The sequence below is a fragment of the Pelodiscus sinensis genome, chromosome 4 (genome assembly GCF_052426305.1).
Source record: "Pelodiscus sinensis isolate ZL-2025 chromosome 4, ASM5242630v1, whole genome shotgun sequence".
In the NCBI taxonomy this organism is placed as follows: Eukaryota; Metazoa; Chordata; order Testudines; family Trionychidae; genus Pelodiscus; species Pelodiscus sinensis.
Window position 1 is genome coordinate 10,118,666 of NC_143055.1, and position 19,598 is coordinate 10,138,263.

Sequence of the window (19,598 nt, forward strand, 5' to 3'; positions counted from 1 at the left end):
TAAGGCTTGGTGTCTGTCTTTGACAGGAGATAATATTTGGATATACAAGCTGCATTTGCTGCTGGATATGGCTTCTTAGAAATGCCTCAACAACTGAAGCAGAATCATTAAGTCATACTGCACCAGCACTAAGAAGTTGAGGTTAGACTGTCCACAAAGACAGGAACCAACCACAAGTAATACAAATTGGCCTTAGTTTTCTGAGCATACAGATTTTTAGCTTCACATCCCATTAGTTACAATGAATTCATCAGTTCTAGAGTGTTCAGAGAGTGAGAATTTAACTTACACTGCATTTTTCTGTGGGAAGACTAATGTGTTAACATTTGAAACCGCTGAGTTACATTGATAAGGCCTAATTAAAACTCATGTGTTGAATTTTAATTTGATTAACTTGCAAATTTCTCATTTTCTGATCCACTGTTTATAGATAACCTTTTTTAATTCCCATTTTGGAAAAGGTCAATTATGAATTTTTAAAAGCCAAGAGCATTTTAAGAATATGTAGAGAAAGACTTCAGCTGATTGAAAGTGACATAAACAAGAAAAAATGTAACGACACTTAAATGTGTCACACCCCATTAAATGCATAATGTGGTCTTCAGAACCCTGAAGCCAAATAGTATCTCAGCTCGAGAATCATTGTTGGAAGTGTCCATTTGATCTTCAAAAGCAACTTTCATAACCTTACTATTTGGGGGGTAATTTTCCTTTTAGTTTGTTAATAGTTGAGGCAAATTAGAATCAATCTAGTTAGTGCCATTTTGTATATCATCCAAGAACCAATTAAACCACTAAATGTTATTGAAAGGTATATTCATACAGTTCATTTTAAACATATTCCCTTGTATGCTATGTCTTATTTCAACCTCAAGTTAAGTAGAAAGCCCGAGTGTTTCTGACTGACAGGAAGACATGACAGAGGTGGAGGTGTTTGAAGCTCAGCCAAACAATGGGGCTGCCTGTTAGTGTTAGTTCCTTCAATTTTGATCTGTCTAATGTTTCAGATATAATAAAAAATTCCTGTCTTGTAATGGCTTTTACCTACTCTCTGCAGTCTACGGTGTCATAGATATGCAGCCTTTGAATTGCAAATGTTTAATAAGGACAATAAAAGTCCTTTGTTTTACAGGAATATGCAATAATTATTCTTGATATAGCTAGTGTCATGAAAACAAAATTGGGACCATGTTATTAACATACAGACTTTAATTTTAAAATGTTGAATAGTGTGAATGCACTTACAGTGAAATCAGCAGTTAAGACCATCTCTAACAGGTATCTCTGTTTTAAAAGACCGTTCGGAACCACACCTGTGACAATTCCAATTCTTTGCTTGTTGTGTGGTTCTGCTAAACCTTCTACCAAACAATCTGGTTGCCTTATGACAACAGGACGCATTTATGGCAAATTTCACTGGAGGAGTCACCTTTTGTACTAGTATAAAGCAGTGTAATCCTACTGAAGTGAGTAGAGCTATGCTGATTTTACCCCAGGTGAGGGTCTGGCACTATCCATTGTACACTTTGATTGGTGTTTGCTATTCAGTATGGAGTCCCTGTGCATTTGATGTCTCAGTTTTTATGTTGAGTGTGAAATTATTGGACGGATCCTTTCTGAAGAAACTGTTTGTCTCATTGGTTTATTTGCAGCTTACAGAATTAAAATCCTATCTTAAAAAGTGCTGAGTGCCAGCTGTGACAGATTTTATCCCCTCAGCTCCCTCTGAAGATGTTGCGAGTGCTCAGCTCTGTGCCAGCTGAGACGCTTAGAACCTTAAATGACTTCTAGCTTTCATTTGTTCATGAGCAACTACTCTACATTTTATCCAGGCTATCATGGCTCAACTGCCCCAGGAAGAGAAGGCAAAGATTGCGGAGCAGGTAGAGATATTCCACCAAGAAAAAAGCAAACTGGATGCTGAGGTGGCCAAATGGGATGACAGTGGTAATGACATCATTGTGTTGGCAAAGCAGATGTGCATGATTATGATGGAGATGACAGATTTTACTAGGTAAGCACAAAATAATTTATACTGAGTGTTTCCTCTACAACCCCGCATCATTTCTTTATTATGGAACTTTGAGCGTGTTTACTATGTGTAGGTCATGTATCTATAGCACATCTAATATTATTGATTCTATAGTTGCTGCACTGCGTATTTGCTTTTAAACACAAAGGCCATCTTCAATATTGTTTAAACACTGTTCAGAAATGAGACATTGATTCAGTAAAACACTTACGCACAAGAACAATTCCATACCCATTCAGCAAAGCACATGACTACATGCCTAACTTTAATGACATGAGTAGTCCCAGGGAAATCAGTGGTAGAGGGAGGCACTTTATTTTCTACCGGTGGGCCAGAACAAACATCAGACAGGCACATTTACATTCGAGACTCCTTAGTGACTTCTTGGTTTGGGGGGATATAAAGGCAGCTTAAAGCACAAAGGTTGCTGACGAGCATTCCCTTTAGACCAGTGGTGCACAACCTTTTTTGATATGTGACCCCCACACTGTGGGGGCCACCAACTGCTGGACCCAGCCCACAGCTGGCCAGATCTAGGTGCCATGCCACAGCGGCCGCCAACTGCCAGGCCCAACCTCCAGCCAGCCGGATCTAAGCACCACGTGGCCACACCCAGTCCCTGGCTGGTTGGATCTAAGTGCCACACCGCACAGCCACCAACGGCGGGGCCCAGCCCCCAAACGGCCAGATCTAAGTACCGTGACCCCCCGGAAAGACATCCGTGACTCCCTTTGGGGTCGTGACCCACGGGTTGCGCACCACTGCTCTAAACTACGTGGAAGCACAGCTTCTCAGGTGATTCATCAGCCCTGTCCAGTCAGAGGCTCAAGGCTCCGTGCATGGAGCTGACTGACTGGCTGGAGCTGATTAATCACCTGTGAAGCTGTGCTGCCACGCAGCTTAGGGGGAACGTTGTTGCTGACATGCCCACACAGTTCCTTTCACCTCGTTATTCTGGACATTTCACCACTTCAGATTAAATTTGTATAGTTTTTTGTTAGTTATTTGTTCATCTTTAACATCAGCAGAATTGGTGCAGCAAGAGTAATGTGTGAATTTATAGACCCTCAAATGAACTTTTGTGTAGTACGAGTCGAAATGCATAAGTCTTGCTGAACTTTCATGATTTCATCACAATGAATATCAATAAAAATAATGGCAAAAACTGCCCTGAACTCATTCTGAGACTAATTACAGTGCATCAAAAGGCACTTCCTTAAGGTTACATATAAACAAAATCGGACTGGTGAGACCATTTTTATGGGTCTTTGAATTACGCATTTCTGTAATCAATTAGGGCACATCTACATAGCAGGGCAAAAGTCAGATTAAGCTACGCAACTTCAATTGCATAGCGTAAGTCAAAATAGCTTCATGCAGCTTTTGTTGCTGTCTACGCAACAGGAAGTCAAAGGAAGAACATTATTCCTTCGACTTCCCTTACTCCTCATAAAATGAGGGTTACAGGAGTTGGAGTAAGAAGTGCTCCAGCTTGCAATTATTTTGAAATAACAGCTTGCAATGTAGACACGCTCTTTGTTATTTTGGAATAACATCCGAAAATAACGCTGCTGTGTGGACATAGTCTTAAACTTCAGTTCAGTTAGGCTGTGTCTAGACTGCAGGGTTTTTTTCGAGAAAAGTAGCCTTTTTCGAAAAACTTCACCTGTGTCTAGACTACAGCCGCGTTCTTTCAAAATTAAATCGAAAGAATGTGGCTTTTCTTTCGATGGCGGTAATCCTCATTTCATTTCGAAAAAAGGCATTCTTGAATGCAAACATGGCTTTTTCGAAACAGAGCATCCAGACTGCCTGGGTGCTCTCTCTTGAAAAAGCGGCTCACTTTTTTGAAAGAAGAGGTTGCAGTCTAGACACTCTCTTTCGAAAGAGGCTTGCAGTCTAGACGTAGCCTTAGTGTTTCTTACAAGACACAAATCTTCAGTTTCTTCAGGATTTAGAAATCAAACATTCAGTTATTCATGTAAAATATCTTCAGTGATGTTTCTTCATCTATTTTAGTCACTTACATGCTTTCTAGTAACAGGAACCTCCCTCCCCCACACACCAATTATTGTTGCACTGTATAGATACAGCAGCACCATAGATGGGACAAGCCTGTCTAGGATCCTGGGTTTCTCATGTTGCTGCCCAAAAAACTGTCATGGTTTCTTGGCTATTTGTCATTTGAGTAGCTAGGTCAAAACTAGCTTTTATACGTCAGCACATATTACAGCCACACCTCTAATTACACTGTAGGTACGTGCATAAATGTTTCTAAATTGCATTGTGTTTTCCTCAGTTTACTTGTTTGTGCTTCTGTAATCATCCTCTTTTCCTAGTAGTAGGATTCACCAAACCTACACTCCTGTTGTCTAGCATAAATCCTGTTGTAGTGCAAACTCCTATACTGAAGACCTTTAGGGTATGTTTAGACTACAAGAGCTCTTTCGAAAGAGATCGTCTAAACAGCCACATGACTTTCAAAAAAGCAATCTGCTTTTTTGAAAGAGAGCACCCAGGCAAGCTGGACACTCTTTCGAAAAAGCCCTGTTTGAGTTCAAGAATGCCTTTTTTCGAAAGAACTCTTTCAAAAAAAGGCACTCTTCCTTGTAAAATGAGGTTTACCGCTGTTGAAAAAAATTCTGCGTTCTTTTGATTTAATTTTGAAAGAACACGACAGCAGTCTAGACGCAAGTGAAGTTTTTTCGAAAAAAGGCCACTTTTTTTTCGAAAAAAACCCTGTAGTCTAGTCATATCCTTATAGACAGAGGATTTGTAAGGGACATAAAACATCTTTCTTTGGTCTGGATCATTCACCTTTAATTCCTGAAGTATAATGAAAAGTTCCTCATGCCCCACAATCAGTTCTGGGGAGGGAGAGGTGATGTTCAGGGGATCAGAATACAGAAGTTTCTCTACAACACACTCCATACATTTTAGTACCTTGGTCTTCCAACTGAAAACTTTGTAATTTGAAATAATGTGAAAATGATAGTAAAAGCCAGTCCTGTTTGGAGTAAATAAAAAATCTCAAAGTGGACCTTAGTGCCTCTGTCAACACCAGGTTCAACAAAGTCTCCTTTAACATCTTCCACTAAAAACAAGCAACCAACCAATCCACCTCCCACCCTTGCCTGGAGTGATTTCAGCAGCATCTGAACATATATCTGACGAAGTGGGTCTTTGCCCACGAAAGCTTATGCTCCAATACATCTGTTAATCTATAAGATGCCACAGGACTTCTTGTTGTTCTTTCAGCAGCATTAAAATGGAGTAACTCCCAAATTGCTGGAGTGACATAAAAGCACAGGTGGTCACTAGTGAGATGACTGGGACTCAGAGGACCAGCAGTGTATAGTTCCTGGTTCTGCCTCTGGTTTGCTGAGTGATTTAGGGCAAGTAACTTCTCCTCTTGCACCTCAGTTTCCCATGTGTAAGATTAATGGTACTGAACTACTTTGTAAAGCACTTTGGGATATAGAAGTGAAAATTACTATAAAGGAGTTAGCTGGTCCCATTGTTTATAAGAACGTGTGTTTCTTACATCATATTACAAGTATCAAGAGAGACAGACTAGTAATAAATTTGAAAATAAAATCAAGCCAGGATTTAAGTACAACAGAATTATGCCTAAGGTAGCTTAGCAATTTTATGACAGAAATCTAAGAGAAGATATTTCCTAATGTGACATGTCTGCACTAGACATGGCAGATTTGGTGTTAAGCACTGGTCTGGGAATAACAGAATTTTTAAAAAGTTTTGTATTCCTTCAGGGACATCTTCCTAATGAGCACTTAAAAATGCACATACTATTAAACATAGTTCATGTGCTTGAAGGCACTATCAAATTAAACTGCGTGTGAGGCATTTTGCATGTGAAAAGAAATATCACAGACCCCGTTTCTTAATCAAGCACTAGTATAATTAGTAGTTAAGTCCAAGGTGAAGTTGCGGTAAATTAGGAAGGCATTCATAAAATAAATAATCAAATATTGAGTTAGAACATTACAATTGTGTCAAGATTTAATTGGATTGCAGTGTAACCATACAGTTCTTTGCAGAGGGAAGGGGCCATTGAAGAATACATCTGATGTCATTAATGCTGCCAAGAAGATTGCAGAAGCAGGCTCCAGAATGGACAAATTGGCACGAGCAGTAGCTGACCAGGTAATGTCACAAACAAATACATATCTAATATGAATCAGTCAGTCAGTAGCATTTTCATAGACAATACAAATCTTCTATATGGTTAAGCAGCCTCTAGTGCTGTGATCTAATGACCAAAAACAGGCTGTTTGTAACGCTCTAGTCAGATTAGTAAGATCATTCTCAGTGGAATGAAGCCAACACTGCAGCCCTTAAAGTTACCAGTTCAGAAATCAAGCCCCCTAAGTAATAATAGAATCAGCTACTGTACACCAAGATAAGTTGAGATACTCCAACCTCCTCACTGTTGTCCTTACTTAACAGGGGATTGTACACACCCTTCTGTGCTTGATGCTTGTATGTTGCATACTGTGGGGAAGCTGTTAACGAGTTTAAGAACCCCAGAAAACCCCAGGAAGAACTAGGATCCCCTTTCTTCATCCAGAACAAATGATGCTACAAGTGATGATTGCAATAGAATGTGGCTGGATGAAAGCAATAAAAGGCCATATGCTTTGTTGCTGCTGTAGGCTAAGCTCATTGCGTGTTCCAGGGCTCCCAGGCCTCCAGCTAACTGTGCCCCACTTTCCAAGCCTTTTCTATTTCAGGAATTCCATGCAACCCCCTTCCCCACCACTCCCTCCTTCATTCCAGTGATTCTGTGTGACGCCTATTCCCCTTTTTACCCCATTCCAGGAGCTCAACGTCCCCATCCTCAGGTCTCAGTCCCTCATACCATTGTCCCCAGTTCTCCTTCAATGCCAGGGGCTCGATGTGCCCCCTCATTCCTTCCTTCTGCACTATACTTCCCTTCCCCACTATGGCAGTGGCTACATGTGCCTCTCCATGCCACCTTGCATCATATGGGATGGGTTCTTTGTATCCCCATGGCCACCCCCCCACCATTGCCCCCTGTTTTCCAGTCATGCCATGACATTGTGTGTGCCCCCATTGCTCATGGCCCCCATTCACGTCACTTCACCTCATTCTGCCCCCATTTCAGGGGCACTCTGTGCCCCCTTTCCTGTACCATTTTCATTATCTTTTCTTTCTGCCTGGGAGAGAAGTCATTCAGGATGGCAACCTTTTAAATTGTACTGAGAGGATGGGCAGAGCTGAGATAGGAAGGATTGTTATGCTGGAAGCTATTGGCTGCCCGAAATGGGTTCTTTGCTCAATAGGCAATTACAGCAGCAGTCAGAGGTGTTGTATCTGCCACCGAGATGCAGAGTGCTTTGCCCATTAGCCCCGTTCCTGTTTCCAAATTTCATCAAAATCAAAATGAACGTATTTCTGGCCACTGCTACCTAGACAATTCTCTGAAGATTTGGAGTGGATCCGATGTGGAATTCAAACATTACAGACAGAGAAAGGACCCCAAGGGAATGAGGACTTGGATCATCCACTCACATGGTGTACTCATATGTGGGAGTTGTAGGCGAGGAGGATATCCTCACAGACACACTCCCTAATCGTCCCCTACAAGTTTACACCTCTAGCCTGTACCACCCTCAAGGAATTCCATTTAATCTATGGAGCATGGGAATGACATTAGATTCATCCTCCTAGGGATTCAGGCCCAGAGCTGCAAGAAGCACAGAGCTGCAGCTCTTCCCTAAAATCCTGAGAAGTTTGGCAGTGTGACCAATTCCACCCATTTGATCTGCTGGGTATCTCTTCCGAGAGAAAAATCCATCCCTGCCTTAAAACAATTCCCATTGTCGAAAGAGCTGTCAAATGCTTGTTAGAGATCTTGCAGTTTTCATTCTGGTGTTTTGAGAGGTGGGAGAGTTTAAAGAAATACCTGTCAAGTACAGAACACAGTTTGTTTAGAGAACATTGGCTTGAATCATGTCTTTAATCTACATCCCTTCAGACTGATGTAAAATACAGTCTTTAAAGTTATACTTTTTTCCCCTCTTTAAATCAATATGAGAGTTAGATGTCTCTCTTAATCCCTTGGCTATGATGATATTTTACAGAACTTTTGAGACCTATATGCAGTAACACTTTTTTATTGACTGTTTCATTCTTAATTACTATCCCCAAGAGGAAGATCTTACATCTTAATTTGATTCAAAGTGCTTATATGTAAAACTTTGTCAGCTCTCTAGAGGTATCGTTTTAAAGTTAATTTCTTTCAGCTGATAGGCTGCAAGAGCAGGATAAATATTACTGTATTAAACTGACACAAGTAGGTGGGGAAGGTCTCTAGGGAATTCACTCTTGGGAGATAATGCAACTGCATGAGAGAAAGACATTATGCAATTATCATAAATATAGAACAGATTACACAACTCATTGGCCCCAACATATGCCCAACTCTTGTTTGTTTGTTAGACTGAAAGACAAAAGATCAAGCAGAGTGATTGTTTTCAGAGTTAGGGGCTGCGGTGTGTGCATGTGACCAATGCTATTGTTTTACAGCCTATGTACAATGTAAACTTGTCCTTTGTGCCTTATTTATCATTGTGATTATAACAATTTAGGCAGCAATTGGGCTATGAGTGTTGAATCGGATCATGTTTCATTTAGATACGCCATGTGGTTGTTTTATTCTCCAAAATGGAAAACTGAATGTAGCACTTTTAATGTCCTAAAGAAGACACAGGTTGAACCTCTGTAGTCCAGCACCCTTGGGTCCTGTCCGGTGCTGAACCAGAAAATTTGCTAAACCATGGGAGGTCAATATTGTCTGGCAGCATTACCAACACTTCTACTACTTACAGGGCTGTTAGAAGACATTGAGAGGTAAATTAGAGCTAATAACAGCACAGAACACTGAGAACCAGGAATGGTGGCTATCAACAAACTTTATGGGACTGAGGGAAACTTGGCCACACCCTTGATAAGTGGCCATCCAGCTAACTAAAATCATGCTGGACCACGAATGTTGCCAGACCAGAGAATGCTTGACTAGAGAGATTCAACGTGTAGTTCAAAAGTTTTGGAAGCTTTGATTTCCATAGTTAAGCAATATTATAAGGGAGACTTTGTCACGTAGCTCTGTCTTGTTTACTGGCAGGCTTAAGAAGGGGACCTTTTAACTCTGCTTCATTTATGTGAATTATGCAGGCCTGTGCTAAGGAGGCAAGTCTAGGAATATTAACTACCGATAGTCTGCCTATTATGCTGCCAATTATTGTTGGGGATAGTGCAGTACCTAATAAAATGTTTATTTTAATGTACTGTAACTAAGTTGTACTTGAGCTCTATCTGGTTATATTGATCGAGAAACCTTCACAGATTCCACTTAGCTTGACCTAGTGTAATTTGTATCTGCATATTTTTGTCATGTGGAATATGTCAAAATGGTACAGTACTTAAGATGACCTTCCATTAGCAGTGAGATGTATTTTATTGCTTAGACATGCAAGGAGTCCAGATTATTTCATTTCCTTCTTATTAAGGGCTGCAAGCCTGAAAGCATCTTCTATAATATGTTATTTATATTACTGTAAATAATTTCCTTCCAGTGTAGATGAACTAATGCGTTATGCATCAGTGGACTCTTATGTTTACCACAAACTGAATGATTTCCCAAGAAAACATCTACAGAGATGAGTTTGTTTTCTTTACATTCATGAGATAAGTGACAAAAAGAGATTATTTTTGTAAAGCACCCAAGCTATCTTCGTATTTTAATTCATGAGTCTCAAGCTATTGAAGCGGTAAAGAACAGCTTTCAGTTCCCATCACATTCCTTGCTAAGGGGTTAAGTGAAATGGATGAATCTAATATGGTGTCAACACGGCTATTTTTCCTCTGATTGCCTTTGTATAATGAACATATAAACTGAGCTAGAACTAATCAATTGTGCTTATTTGTTTGTCCCCTTGCAGTGTCCTGATTCAGCCTGCAAGCAGGATCTGTTAGCATATCTGCAGCGCATTGCCCTGTATTGCCACCAGCTCAATATCTGCAGTAAGGTGAAGGCAGAAGTGCAAAATCTTGGAGGAGAACTTATTGTTTCAGGGGTAAGCTGGTATTTGTATTGCTCTGTTTATATCACCCATTGTTGCACTGGCTAGAGAGCAATTTTTGGTGACAAGAATATAAAAGCCAAAAAAAAAAAATAGTGATTCATAAGCAAGCCCCTTATAACGTTATCTCCATTATTCCAGACCTTACAATAACTTGTGAGGAGCAATTTGATTTTCCAATTACTCTTTGTTTATACTAACCTTGTAAAAATCTTCATTCCTCCAAAAGAAAGGTAATTTCGTAGTCTAGAAACTCATTGCCAAGCGGGGAATATTATAATTATTTGGAGCTTTTGTATATTTGCTCAATGTAAATCTACTTTCCTTTGTTAGTATTGGTAATTTCCCTCCTGTGAGTAGGAGCCAGCCCTGCCATGTATAGAGTGCATATTGTTAAGATGGTTATATCTCACAGGATTTCATGTACTCAGGTTCCAATGCATACTAGGTTTAGCAAAATCTCTGGAAGACCAGCACATTTCTTTTTCTTTTTTACTTTTTGTGTGCTGTTTCCACATAAAGTTGCCAAAGCTAAAAATTACATCCTCTAATCCCTTCCATTTGCTAGTTTCAGTAATTTTTGTTAATGAACATGCAAATGTTTTCTCCACAATCACCATAATTTGTTGTCCAAATTAGAAATGTTTAGAGACAGTCAGAACATGAATAATAAGGGGTTTTTTGCTGCATTTTTAAAGCAGGTCCCCTACACCTCACCTTGAGGCACCTGCTTCTGTGAGACCAGTCGCAAAAATCCTAACACTTGCTATTCTTTAATTTTTGTCCCCCCTTTATGCTGCTCACCATAGGTTTGGCCCAACCACAGTTGGGTCATTTTTCAAACTGCACATAGATTATGTGTATACTGGTGTATAGTGTATTCCCTTTTGTATATACCAGTATATACTATATTCCCTGAGCCCCACTGTGCTTTCAATATGACAGAGGTTGGTTTGTGAAAACTAGGGATGTTAAAAATCATGTAATAGGGTAACTATGTAACCACTAAAAAAACGCAGCGAAGCCTCCTTCCCGGGAACAGAACAGCCCGCCCAGCTCCTGAGAAGGAGGCTTTGCTGCCCTGCCACAGAGAAGCCACCTTCCCAGGAGGCTGAGTGTAACTGACACTGTTAACCTATAATCCTCCACTTTTTCATTAAAAGTTTAGTCGTTTACACACTTACATCCCTAGTGAAAACTGAGGCAGTTTAGAGAAGTTTGTTTGAAAATGCCACTTTGAAAACAAAACCCTCCCCCTCTCTTTGTTTAAACCCAATCACATTTGAAGGCAGTTGGGGCTAGCTGTGCCCACCTTTTTATCCATACACCCATGAGGGAAATCAGTGGGTATGCCCCAAGCTAACTGAGAGCCAGAACATCTGTCTTCTTGATCAAATACATACGTAAAACAATGATTTTTTTATTTTTTTTATTTTTTGCAAAGCACAGTATGTGATTTTAAGACTTGGCTGAGTTACTTGGAATGACTATTGTGAAAGCATGCATGCAGTCCTAGAAAGACATGCTTCACTGTACTGCTCCTTCCCCACTCCTGCGGATGGTCTCCACATCTTGAGAGATGTAGAAACTAGTCTAATTTTAACATCTTGATCTTCCCACAGCTATGAAAATCCCTTTTCATTTTCCTGGTGTTCAGTGATTGATCTTTCCTTATATCGCTGACAACTGTACCATATATCAAATGCTTCAGACCTTATCTTTCCTGCTGCCATACAAGTCCGGCTTTCCATACCCATTGTGTTTTCACATCCACCTATCTATAACAGTTGCCCAACTTAGTCCTTGTATCAGCTTGGCTTTTGTGCTTGTGTTCATTTCTTTTCCCAGTTCTCTTTATTTACTGTACATGGGTGTTGGACAGGTCATTGTGAACCTCGAACATGCCTTCTGTTATTGGAGCATCATCATACTCTGTGAAATTTAAGTGGTTGAACTGCTTGACTTCCTCATTTTCAAGCTGGCATCGTTAGCATCTGCTGCTTCTCAGGCTTCATCACCATTGTCTCCCTCCCCCCCCCCCGCCCATTCATTTGCAGTGCAAAGCAATGCTAACTTCAGCCGTTGAAATGATTAGCTTTTGAGTTGACTCAAAAGACAGTGTTGATGTCATTGACGGAATCCTAAATTAGTCATATCTGTTCCTTCAATTGTTACTCCATTACATCCTTAATGGAGATGGTGCAGAAACTTAATCTTTTGTGCATCCCTTTGGGAGAATCATATCTTAGAGCTTGGTGAAAGAAAATGAATCCACTGCTTTTCTGGTAGCATATAACATGTTTTACATCTTCAAGTGCTGGGTACTGTATGCTCTTTTGCCGATCTCAGGACTATCCAGAGATCAGGTGTCCAAATCCACATCGACATCTCTAGCTTGCTATCCACTTGCCACTTCTGCTGCCATCTTGTTCTTCATTCTCTCTTGGATAGCCAGCTGCAAATAAATAGTACTTTATTTGCATAAAAAAAGAACAACAATTATTTGGCAACTTGCATACAGTACAATGATCTTGAAAGTGCAATGGAAATCCAGAGTTTGTGCCCCTCAACCAGGAAACGGAGGTGCGTGCTTTATATTCAATTGATGTTTGTGATGTAACAATCACCCTAGCTCTTGACATTTGCTAATTTTGAAGGAGATGGAACTATAATATACATCTGTGTTTACAAAGGATCATTCTATAATTCTGCATTTCCCTCATCCAGAAGACTAGATTCCAAGGAATACAAACTCTGCCTGACTTTTTACTTTATTGGGAATGTTAATCCATGTTTCCAAATTACAGTGAATAAATATAAAAATGAATAGAACCTGGGAGAAACATATAATCTGTTATAATTACCTTATTTCTATTCAAGCTAGGAAAAATGTATATAACATATTAAAGTTATTGCATAATGTGATTTATGCTTTTGGTGAAAGTTCTGTTTGTTCATAGTCTCTGTAAGTTACTTGCAACGTAGACATCAACTTCCCCTCTAGATGGAGGGAGCTAGACGCCCCCCCACCCACCTCAGGCCCTGCCTCTCACCCAATCTCTTCTCCCAAGAGCCACCTCTGTCCTTTCACACCATTGCACCCCCTTTCCCGCCCCATTCCACTCCCTTCTCCAAACTTGGGGTGTGGGCTTTGGGGTGGGGCCAGAAATGAGAGGTTCTGGGTATGGGAGGCTGGGGCTGAGGGGCTTGGTCTGCAGGAGGAGGTTTGGGGATTGGGCTCAGAGAGGGAGTTTGGGTATGGGAGAAGGCTCAGTACTGAGTGTTGGAGCACAGGAGGGAGTGCGAGTTTCTGGCTCTAGTTTGAAAGTGGGAGGGAGCTTGGGGAGGGGTTTGGGAGGCAGGAATGGTTTTGGGGTCCTAGATCAAGGGAAGTGTTCACCTTGGGTGGTTTTCCAGAAGCAGTGAGATGTCCTTGCTGTTTCTAGGCAGAGGTGTGGGTAGGCAGCTCTATGTGCTGCCTCCATGCATAGGTGCCACTCCCATTGGCTGCTGTTCCCATCCAATGAGAGCTGTGGAGCCACTGCTCAGAGTGGGGTGGGGTTCCTCCACTTAGAAGCCAAGGGACATGTCACTGCTTCCAGGAAGACATGTGGAGCTAGGTAGGGAGCCTGCCAGCGCTGTACCAAATGGACTCTAAACTGGACTTTCTGTGCAGATCAGAAATGCCGATTTACAGAGCTTTTTACAGGGCCAGTTCAAACATTTTTTTCCGTATATTGATTTCAGTGACAACAAAGAATACCAAGTGTACAGTGCTCACTTTATATTCTTTTTATTACAAATATGTGCATTGTTGAAACATGAAGGAACATAAGAATGTTTAGTGTCTTTGGCATGCAAATAGCTACCAGTGGTGATTACAACCATGCCAGGAGACTGCTTGTTCTTACTTTCAAATGAAATTGTAAATAATAAGAGGGCAGCATTTTCTAGCGCCTACGTTGAGTAGATTTGTAGGCACTAAAGCTTTACATTGTTTTGCTTGTGCATCCAGTTATGTGCACACAAACAATCTTAAATTTGTAAGTTGTGCTTTCATGATAAAGGGATTGCACTGCAGTAGTTGTGTGTGGTGAACTAAAAAATATTATTTATCTTTTGTTTCATCTTTTTCATTGTAAATATTTGTAATAAAAACAATAATATAAAGTGAGCACAGTACAATTTGCACGCTGTGTTTTAATTGAAATCAATCTTTTTGAAAGAAAAATCAAAAATATTTACAGTAAATTTAAACTGGTATTCTGTTATTTAACAGTATGATTAAAACTGCAATTAATCACAACTATTTTTAATCTAGTTAATTTGCTTTGGGTTAATCGCTTGAGTCAACTCTAATTGACAGCCCTACAATGATCGTACATTTATTATTAGAATCACAAGAATTTGGAAAAGTTATTTAACCCAGTTAACTTTTTTGGAAAAGTTATTTAACTGATTTAACCTATACCATACCTAGAGACCTATCAAATTCACAGCCATGAAAAATGCAACACGGGTTGTAAAATCTGATTTCCGTCCCCCTCCCTGTTCCCCCTGAAATCTGGTCTTTTGTGTATTTTTATCCTATACTACATGGTCATGACTTCATGAATTACTGGATGACATAATTACTAACATTTACAATTAGGGGTGTTTTTCGAAGAAAAAAATAATTTCTGAGTTATTTAATACACTGGAAAAAATAAAGTATATGAAGTGGAGATTGATGCGTGATACAAGTATGTTATGGATTTGAAGGAAATACTTATCGACATGTTTCAATGGATATTGTCCTCGTATAAATATAGGAAATTTGACAATCAAAATTCTTCTGTTCATGAAATAATTAGACTGTGAGGCCAGATTATTTCCTCCGCCATGGTATGATGAGCATGAAGAAGAGAATGTCAGGGCACCATGTATAGCCTCCTAATTCTCAAACTACTTCAGCCCTGCAGTAAATTTGAGAAACCTAGGTGGGCACTGCTTGTAATTTACAACAGCTGGCTATGATCCCTAAGGACTATGGAGTTGAGAACTTCTGTAGAGGAATAAGGCTTGCTCCATCGGGCTTCCTTCCCTGAGTATTGATTGGTTGGTTTAGGATTGGTCTCCACCAGCATTACACCAGTTGAGATTTCCCTGATGCGGACAGATTATGTCCCCAGCTCAGAAATTAGGATGGTGTAACCATTCCATTACTTTAACTCTGACCATGTTTAGGTGGACCCGTTAGCTAAATGTCATGCATGGGAAAATAGCAAACCTGTCCTGAAGTACCTACAGATAAAGTATAGTAATGGAAAGAGATTTTTGGATAAGATTGGAATTGGTGTATAATATAAAATCAAACTACAGTTTTACCAGTTATTGCACTCTAAACTACGTAATGGCAAGCTTTAATCTCACTTCCAAAATACGGCTAAGTGATCTTCTACCTGATACTAAAGAAATAATGATTTCGGACTAGACTCTTCAATCTCTTTCCCTTTAATTACAGTTCTTGACAACTTTCATTGCAGATGAATAACAGACACACACACAAAATGACATACCCTCAAGGAAAAACTTCACACAGTTTTCCCAACTAATCGCAAATACTGAGTGCAAATACTTCCAGCAGCATATAAAACACTCAATAATACTCACAAGGGAAACTTAATTCCATCACACAAACTATAGCAATAACTTTTGGAACTAAAAAGAAGCAAATCAAGATTTTGCACGAGGAAAGTTCAGAGTCTCTTATGTATCGTACTTCTTAAGCCATTTCTTTCATTCATCAGATGCAATCTGGCTCCTTTTATTCATGAATTTCTCAGGAGAAAGGAAAACATATGTCTATCCTCCACATCACACCATTAGTCTTGAATTACAACCAACTTTCTCTACGTGAAGCCAATATTTATTGATTTAAGACACAGACATGGGGCCAATCATACTAAAATACTCCAAAAATGATAATTCCTAGAACCATGTACTGTTGGACATTTTCATCAGTAACTGTTGAACGTGAGAATTTATTGATCATCAGAACACTCTGTGAGCTGGATAAAGGGTAGTACCCCAATTTTACAGAATAGGAAAATGCGACAACAAATTCAAACCATTTGCCCTGCTCTCATTAAAGGACCGATTTGATCTTTAGGCTATTCTGGGAAAGATACTTTGACTGCATCCAACCCTGAGGTAAGAGATCATACCAATAACTAAATTTAACATATAACCTGCCAGTTCTCAACACTTTCAGGATTTGCATGTTCTAATCTGTGTTACATACTACCTGTTTGCCCATTCCTCAGATAGGATGCATGATGAATGAGATGGATTTCATTATCCATTCATCAGCTACAACAGCAAAACAGAATTTTTGGAGCGAACGTGAGGGTAAGATTTAGGTCTGGACCTTTAATGACCCGTATCAACCTGGCACTTTGACTTGCCTTGAATATGATCTTTTCTTCCAGCTTTCCATTTGGGTTTCTCACTGAATATCTGTTTACCTTCCTTAGCTGGAACAGTAGAATATCTATGGAATCAACATGTTCCTTAGCCTTTCATAAATTTTGAAGAAAAGCATTCAAACTTTATATCAGTAGTATCCTCCAGTGCCTTAATAGAGCCTATTCATGTATTACCTTCTGCCAAATTTCTATTAAGGAAGTTTGTTGTTGTTTTATCTGGCAGATCATTGTGAAACCAAACTTGGAGAAATCTATTTCCTGGCTGTTTGACATTTAGGTGCAAGATGTCCAAGTATTAATTGAATGAAGTTTATAGCCTTATTAAGCTACAGAGCTGCAGTCACTTTCCTTTGGAAATGTTTTGACAGCCTATAAATCCTTATCTAGTTCCTCTTCATATTAAACTTTGCAAATGTTTATCCAGTTACTCATAGTTATAGGTCTTTGGAACACCTCAATTTCTCTCTCTTGTGAAATATAGTGCCCTGTGATTGTTTGTAGTTCATTGGAATAGCTCTTCCGTAGTTCACCATTTAATCAAGTTTTATGTATAGCCTCCTAAATCAATTCCTCAAAGCCCTCATCATTGTTGTACTCTTCTCTGAATTTCTTCTTCTTTCTCAACCAGACTTTCTGATATTGAGTGACCCAAAGCAGTACACCAGATTTGGCCTCTTCAGGGTAAACCAATAATGCCCGCTCCCTCTTTCTAATAGTCTGTCATCAACTGTAATTTATCTAGGTATTTAGGGATCTGAGGTTATTAGTGGAAAATGTATTTGGCCATCACCATACCTCAAAAGATTTTCTGCTCTGGCATTTCCATCTGAGGCTAATATTTACCTAAATGCCAATTTGCACCTACACACAAAATCCAGCCTTACAGTTCCAACTACTATTTGTGTGGGCCTCAGAAGTTCCAGCATCTGCTGAAAAGCTTAGATTAAGTTCCTCCTTCATTTGGCAGGAACAACAATCCTGTATTGGTCAAGATCAAGGATCCTTATTCCTGTGGGGCTGGAAGCTGATTGGATAATTGCAATTACCTTTTCCCACAAAGGCCTTTAAAATTATCACTGACCATTTGGCAGATTAGTAATACCCCTTGTTGATTAGCAAAGCTAATGCTAAAGTCTCCACCAATTGATTGAAAATTCACCAAAATGTAGAAAGCCTTTAGCAGCAGATCATAAGGTTGAATGAACATAGCTCAATCCAGTTCCATTTCTAGGCAGAAAAGTTATTTTTCCCCTCTTTGAACACTGTCATAGCTTAATGACATTATCAGGTAACCAAGAATCAGTTAGAAATCCTTAATTCAATTATAAACCTAAATTTACAGCACCCACCATCACTTTGAATCATTCAGACACAGCCTAGTTTTGCATTGGGTTCCTGAACTCATACTTCGCCTCTAACAGTTATAGTAGCTCTTGCTTAAAATAGGTAGAACAAGGATTCTGGAGGAACTGATCAAGATTGTAAGATTGTTCTCTCTCTCTCTCTCTCTCTCTCTCTAATTTGTGTTTTGAATTTTAAAAATTACAAATATACTGCTATGCTGTTGCATTTCAAAATATGCACTGTAGAAAAAGCTGTCCAGGTAAAGAAGAAATATCCTTAATTTCTTTCATTAGATGAAGTGATTGGTAGTAGCCATGAATCAAATAGATCTCCTTTTGCGGAAGTAGAAGAGGAGGGAAAGCAAAGCCAACACAAACACAGCAGAGGATGCACATTTTGCTGATATTTTATGGAACTTTAAAGTGTGCTTTGTAAAATAAATGTTTGCCCAGAATTTTACCATTCCCCTCACTTGCTCCCTCAGCACAGTCAGGCAGGGTGAGAAAAAGTTGACTCTGTATGGCCACAATATTTGGACTTCCTTAAACACTAGTGCCTAGCCCTCTAATGTGATTTCGCTAAGACAGTTGGCTAAAACTCTCCTCGGACTTGTGTATGGACCAAATTCAACCCGAGCGTATATACGGAGGTAACTCACACTGAAATCAGTGGAATTCTAGCTGCTTACATGTGCATTTCCAATGTTTAAAATGTTTAACAAATATACAAAAATGTTACTTTTAACTCCTCTGCCAAATTCCCCTAACCCGTTCTCATGCAATCAGCCTTTAACAGGCTAGCAATTCCTGTCCCTTCTGGTATTCATCATGTAGCACCATAGCTCACGCTTCCCCTCTTAGTAGATTGTTCACTACTTTTCTTGCCTGTGCTAAGGGAGCAAGTAAGAGGAATCACACAGTGGGGTTACTCACCATGGAAGAGTCCCTGTTTCCTTTACCAAGCATAGCTCCTTCAGCACACATTTTTCTCCTCTTCTCCCCTCTGCACTAGGGTACAATATTTCTCTTGCTCTCTCTCTCACTCTCTCTTTTCTGTATCTCTTGGAAATCAGACTGGAGTTCAGAGCACTTTCACTACCTTTTATGAGGTAGAATGTGATGTCATAGATGGGGGCAGGGCTAGTCAACTTTCTACCCACCTACCCACCTGTGCTGAGGGAGCTACGCTTGGGAACGGAAGCGGTGACTCTTCCACGGTGAGTAACCTTGTTTCAAATTTATACCTTTTTGCAAAGCTCTGAATGTTTTATGGGAGAGGGAAAACGATTGGGGGTGGGGGGATTTGTATGTTGATTTAGTTCTGGGGGGAGGGCTTAATGTACAAAGCTCACACAAAATCAGTTGCATGTTACTTTTCTAAACCTTAGAAGATATTTTCCCCTTAATTTCCCATCTAAACTGTTGTGAAGACTTTTTTCTGACTTGTAAAACAAATAGCACATTTTCCTTCAGAGATGGCCACATTTTAGTTAGGGATGATGGAATCCCTTTGAATATGGTACATACTAATTTAAGAGCCCAGTCCTGGACCCATTGAAATTGGTAGATTTACTTCATAGGTGAAGAATCAGGCCCTTACTTTGAACAGTGCTTTAGCATTAAAGGT

General features: G+C 39.8%; 1 protein-coding gene and 1 long non-coding RNA gene across 5 annotated transcripts in view; one reads left to right on the forward strand and one right to left on the reverse strand.

Moving 5' to 3' along the window:
- The window catches only part of LOC142829703 (uncharacterized), a 32,437-nt gene extending 13,399 nt beyond the window's left edge, over positions 1-19,038 (reverse strand). Inside the window, exon 1 of the long non-coding RNA XR_012904447.1 lies at positions 18,905-19,038. This is a non-coding gene — a long non-coding RNA (uncharacterized LOC142829703). The remainder of the gene's footprint in view (positions 1-18,904) is intronic.
- The window catches only part of CTNNA2 (catenin alpha 2), a 781,078-nt gene that overhangs the window by 734,517 nt on the left and 26,963 nt on the right, over positions 1-19,598 (forward strand). For 3 of the 4 annotated variants that reach the window (XM_075930970.2, XM_075930969.2, XM_075930971.2), the window contains 4 exons: positions 1,833-2,014; positions 6,094-6,199; positions 10,021-10,155; positions 19,045-19,188. In XM_075930970.2, the coding sequence (XP_075787085.1) occupies positions 1,833-2,014; positions 6,094-6,199; positions 10,021-10,155; positions 19,045-19,188 (567 nt within the window). The remainder of the gene's footprint in view (positions 1-1,832; positions 2,015-6,093; positions 6,200-10,020; positions 10,156-19,044; positions 19,189-19,598) is intronic. The other variant, XM_075930972.2, reaches the window with a different exon arrangement.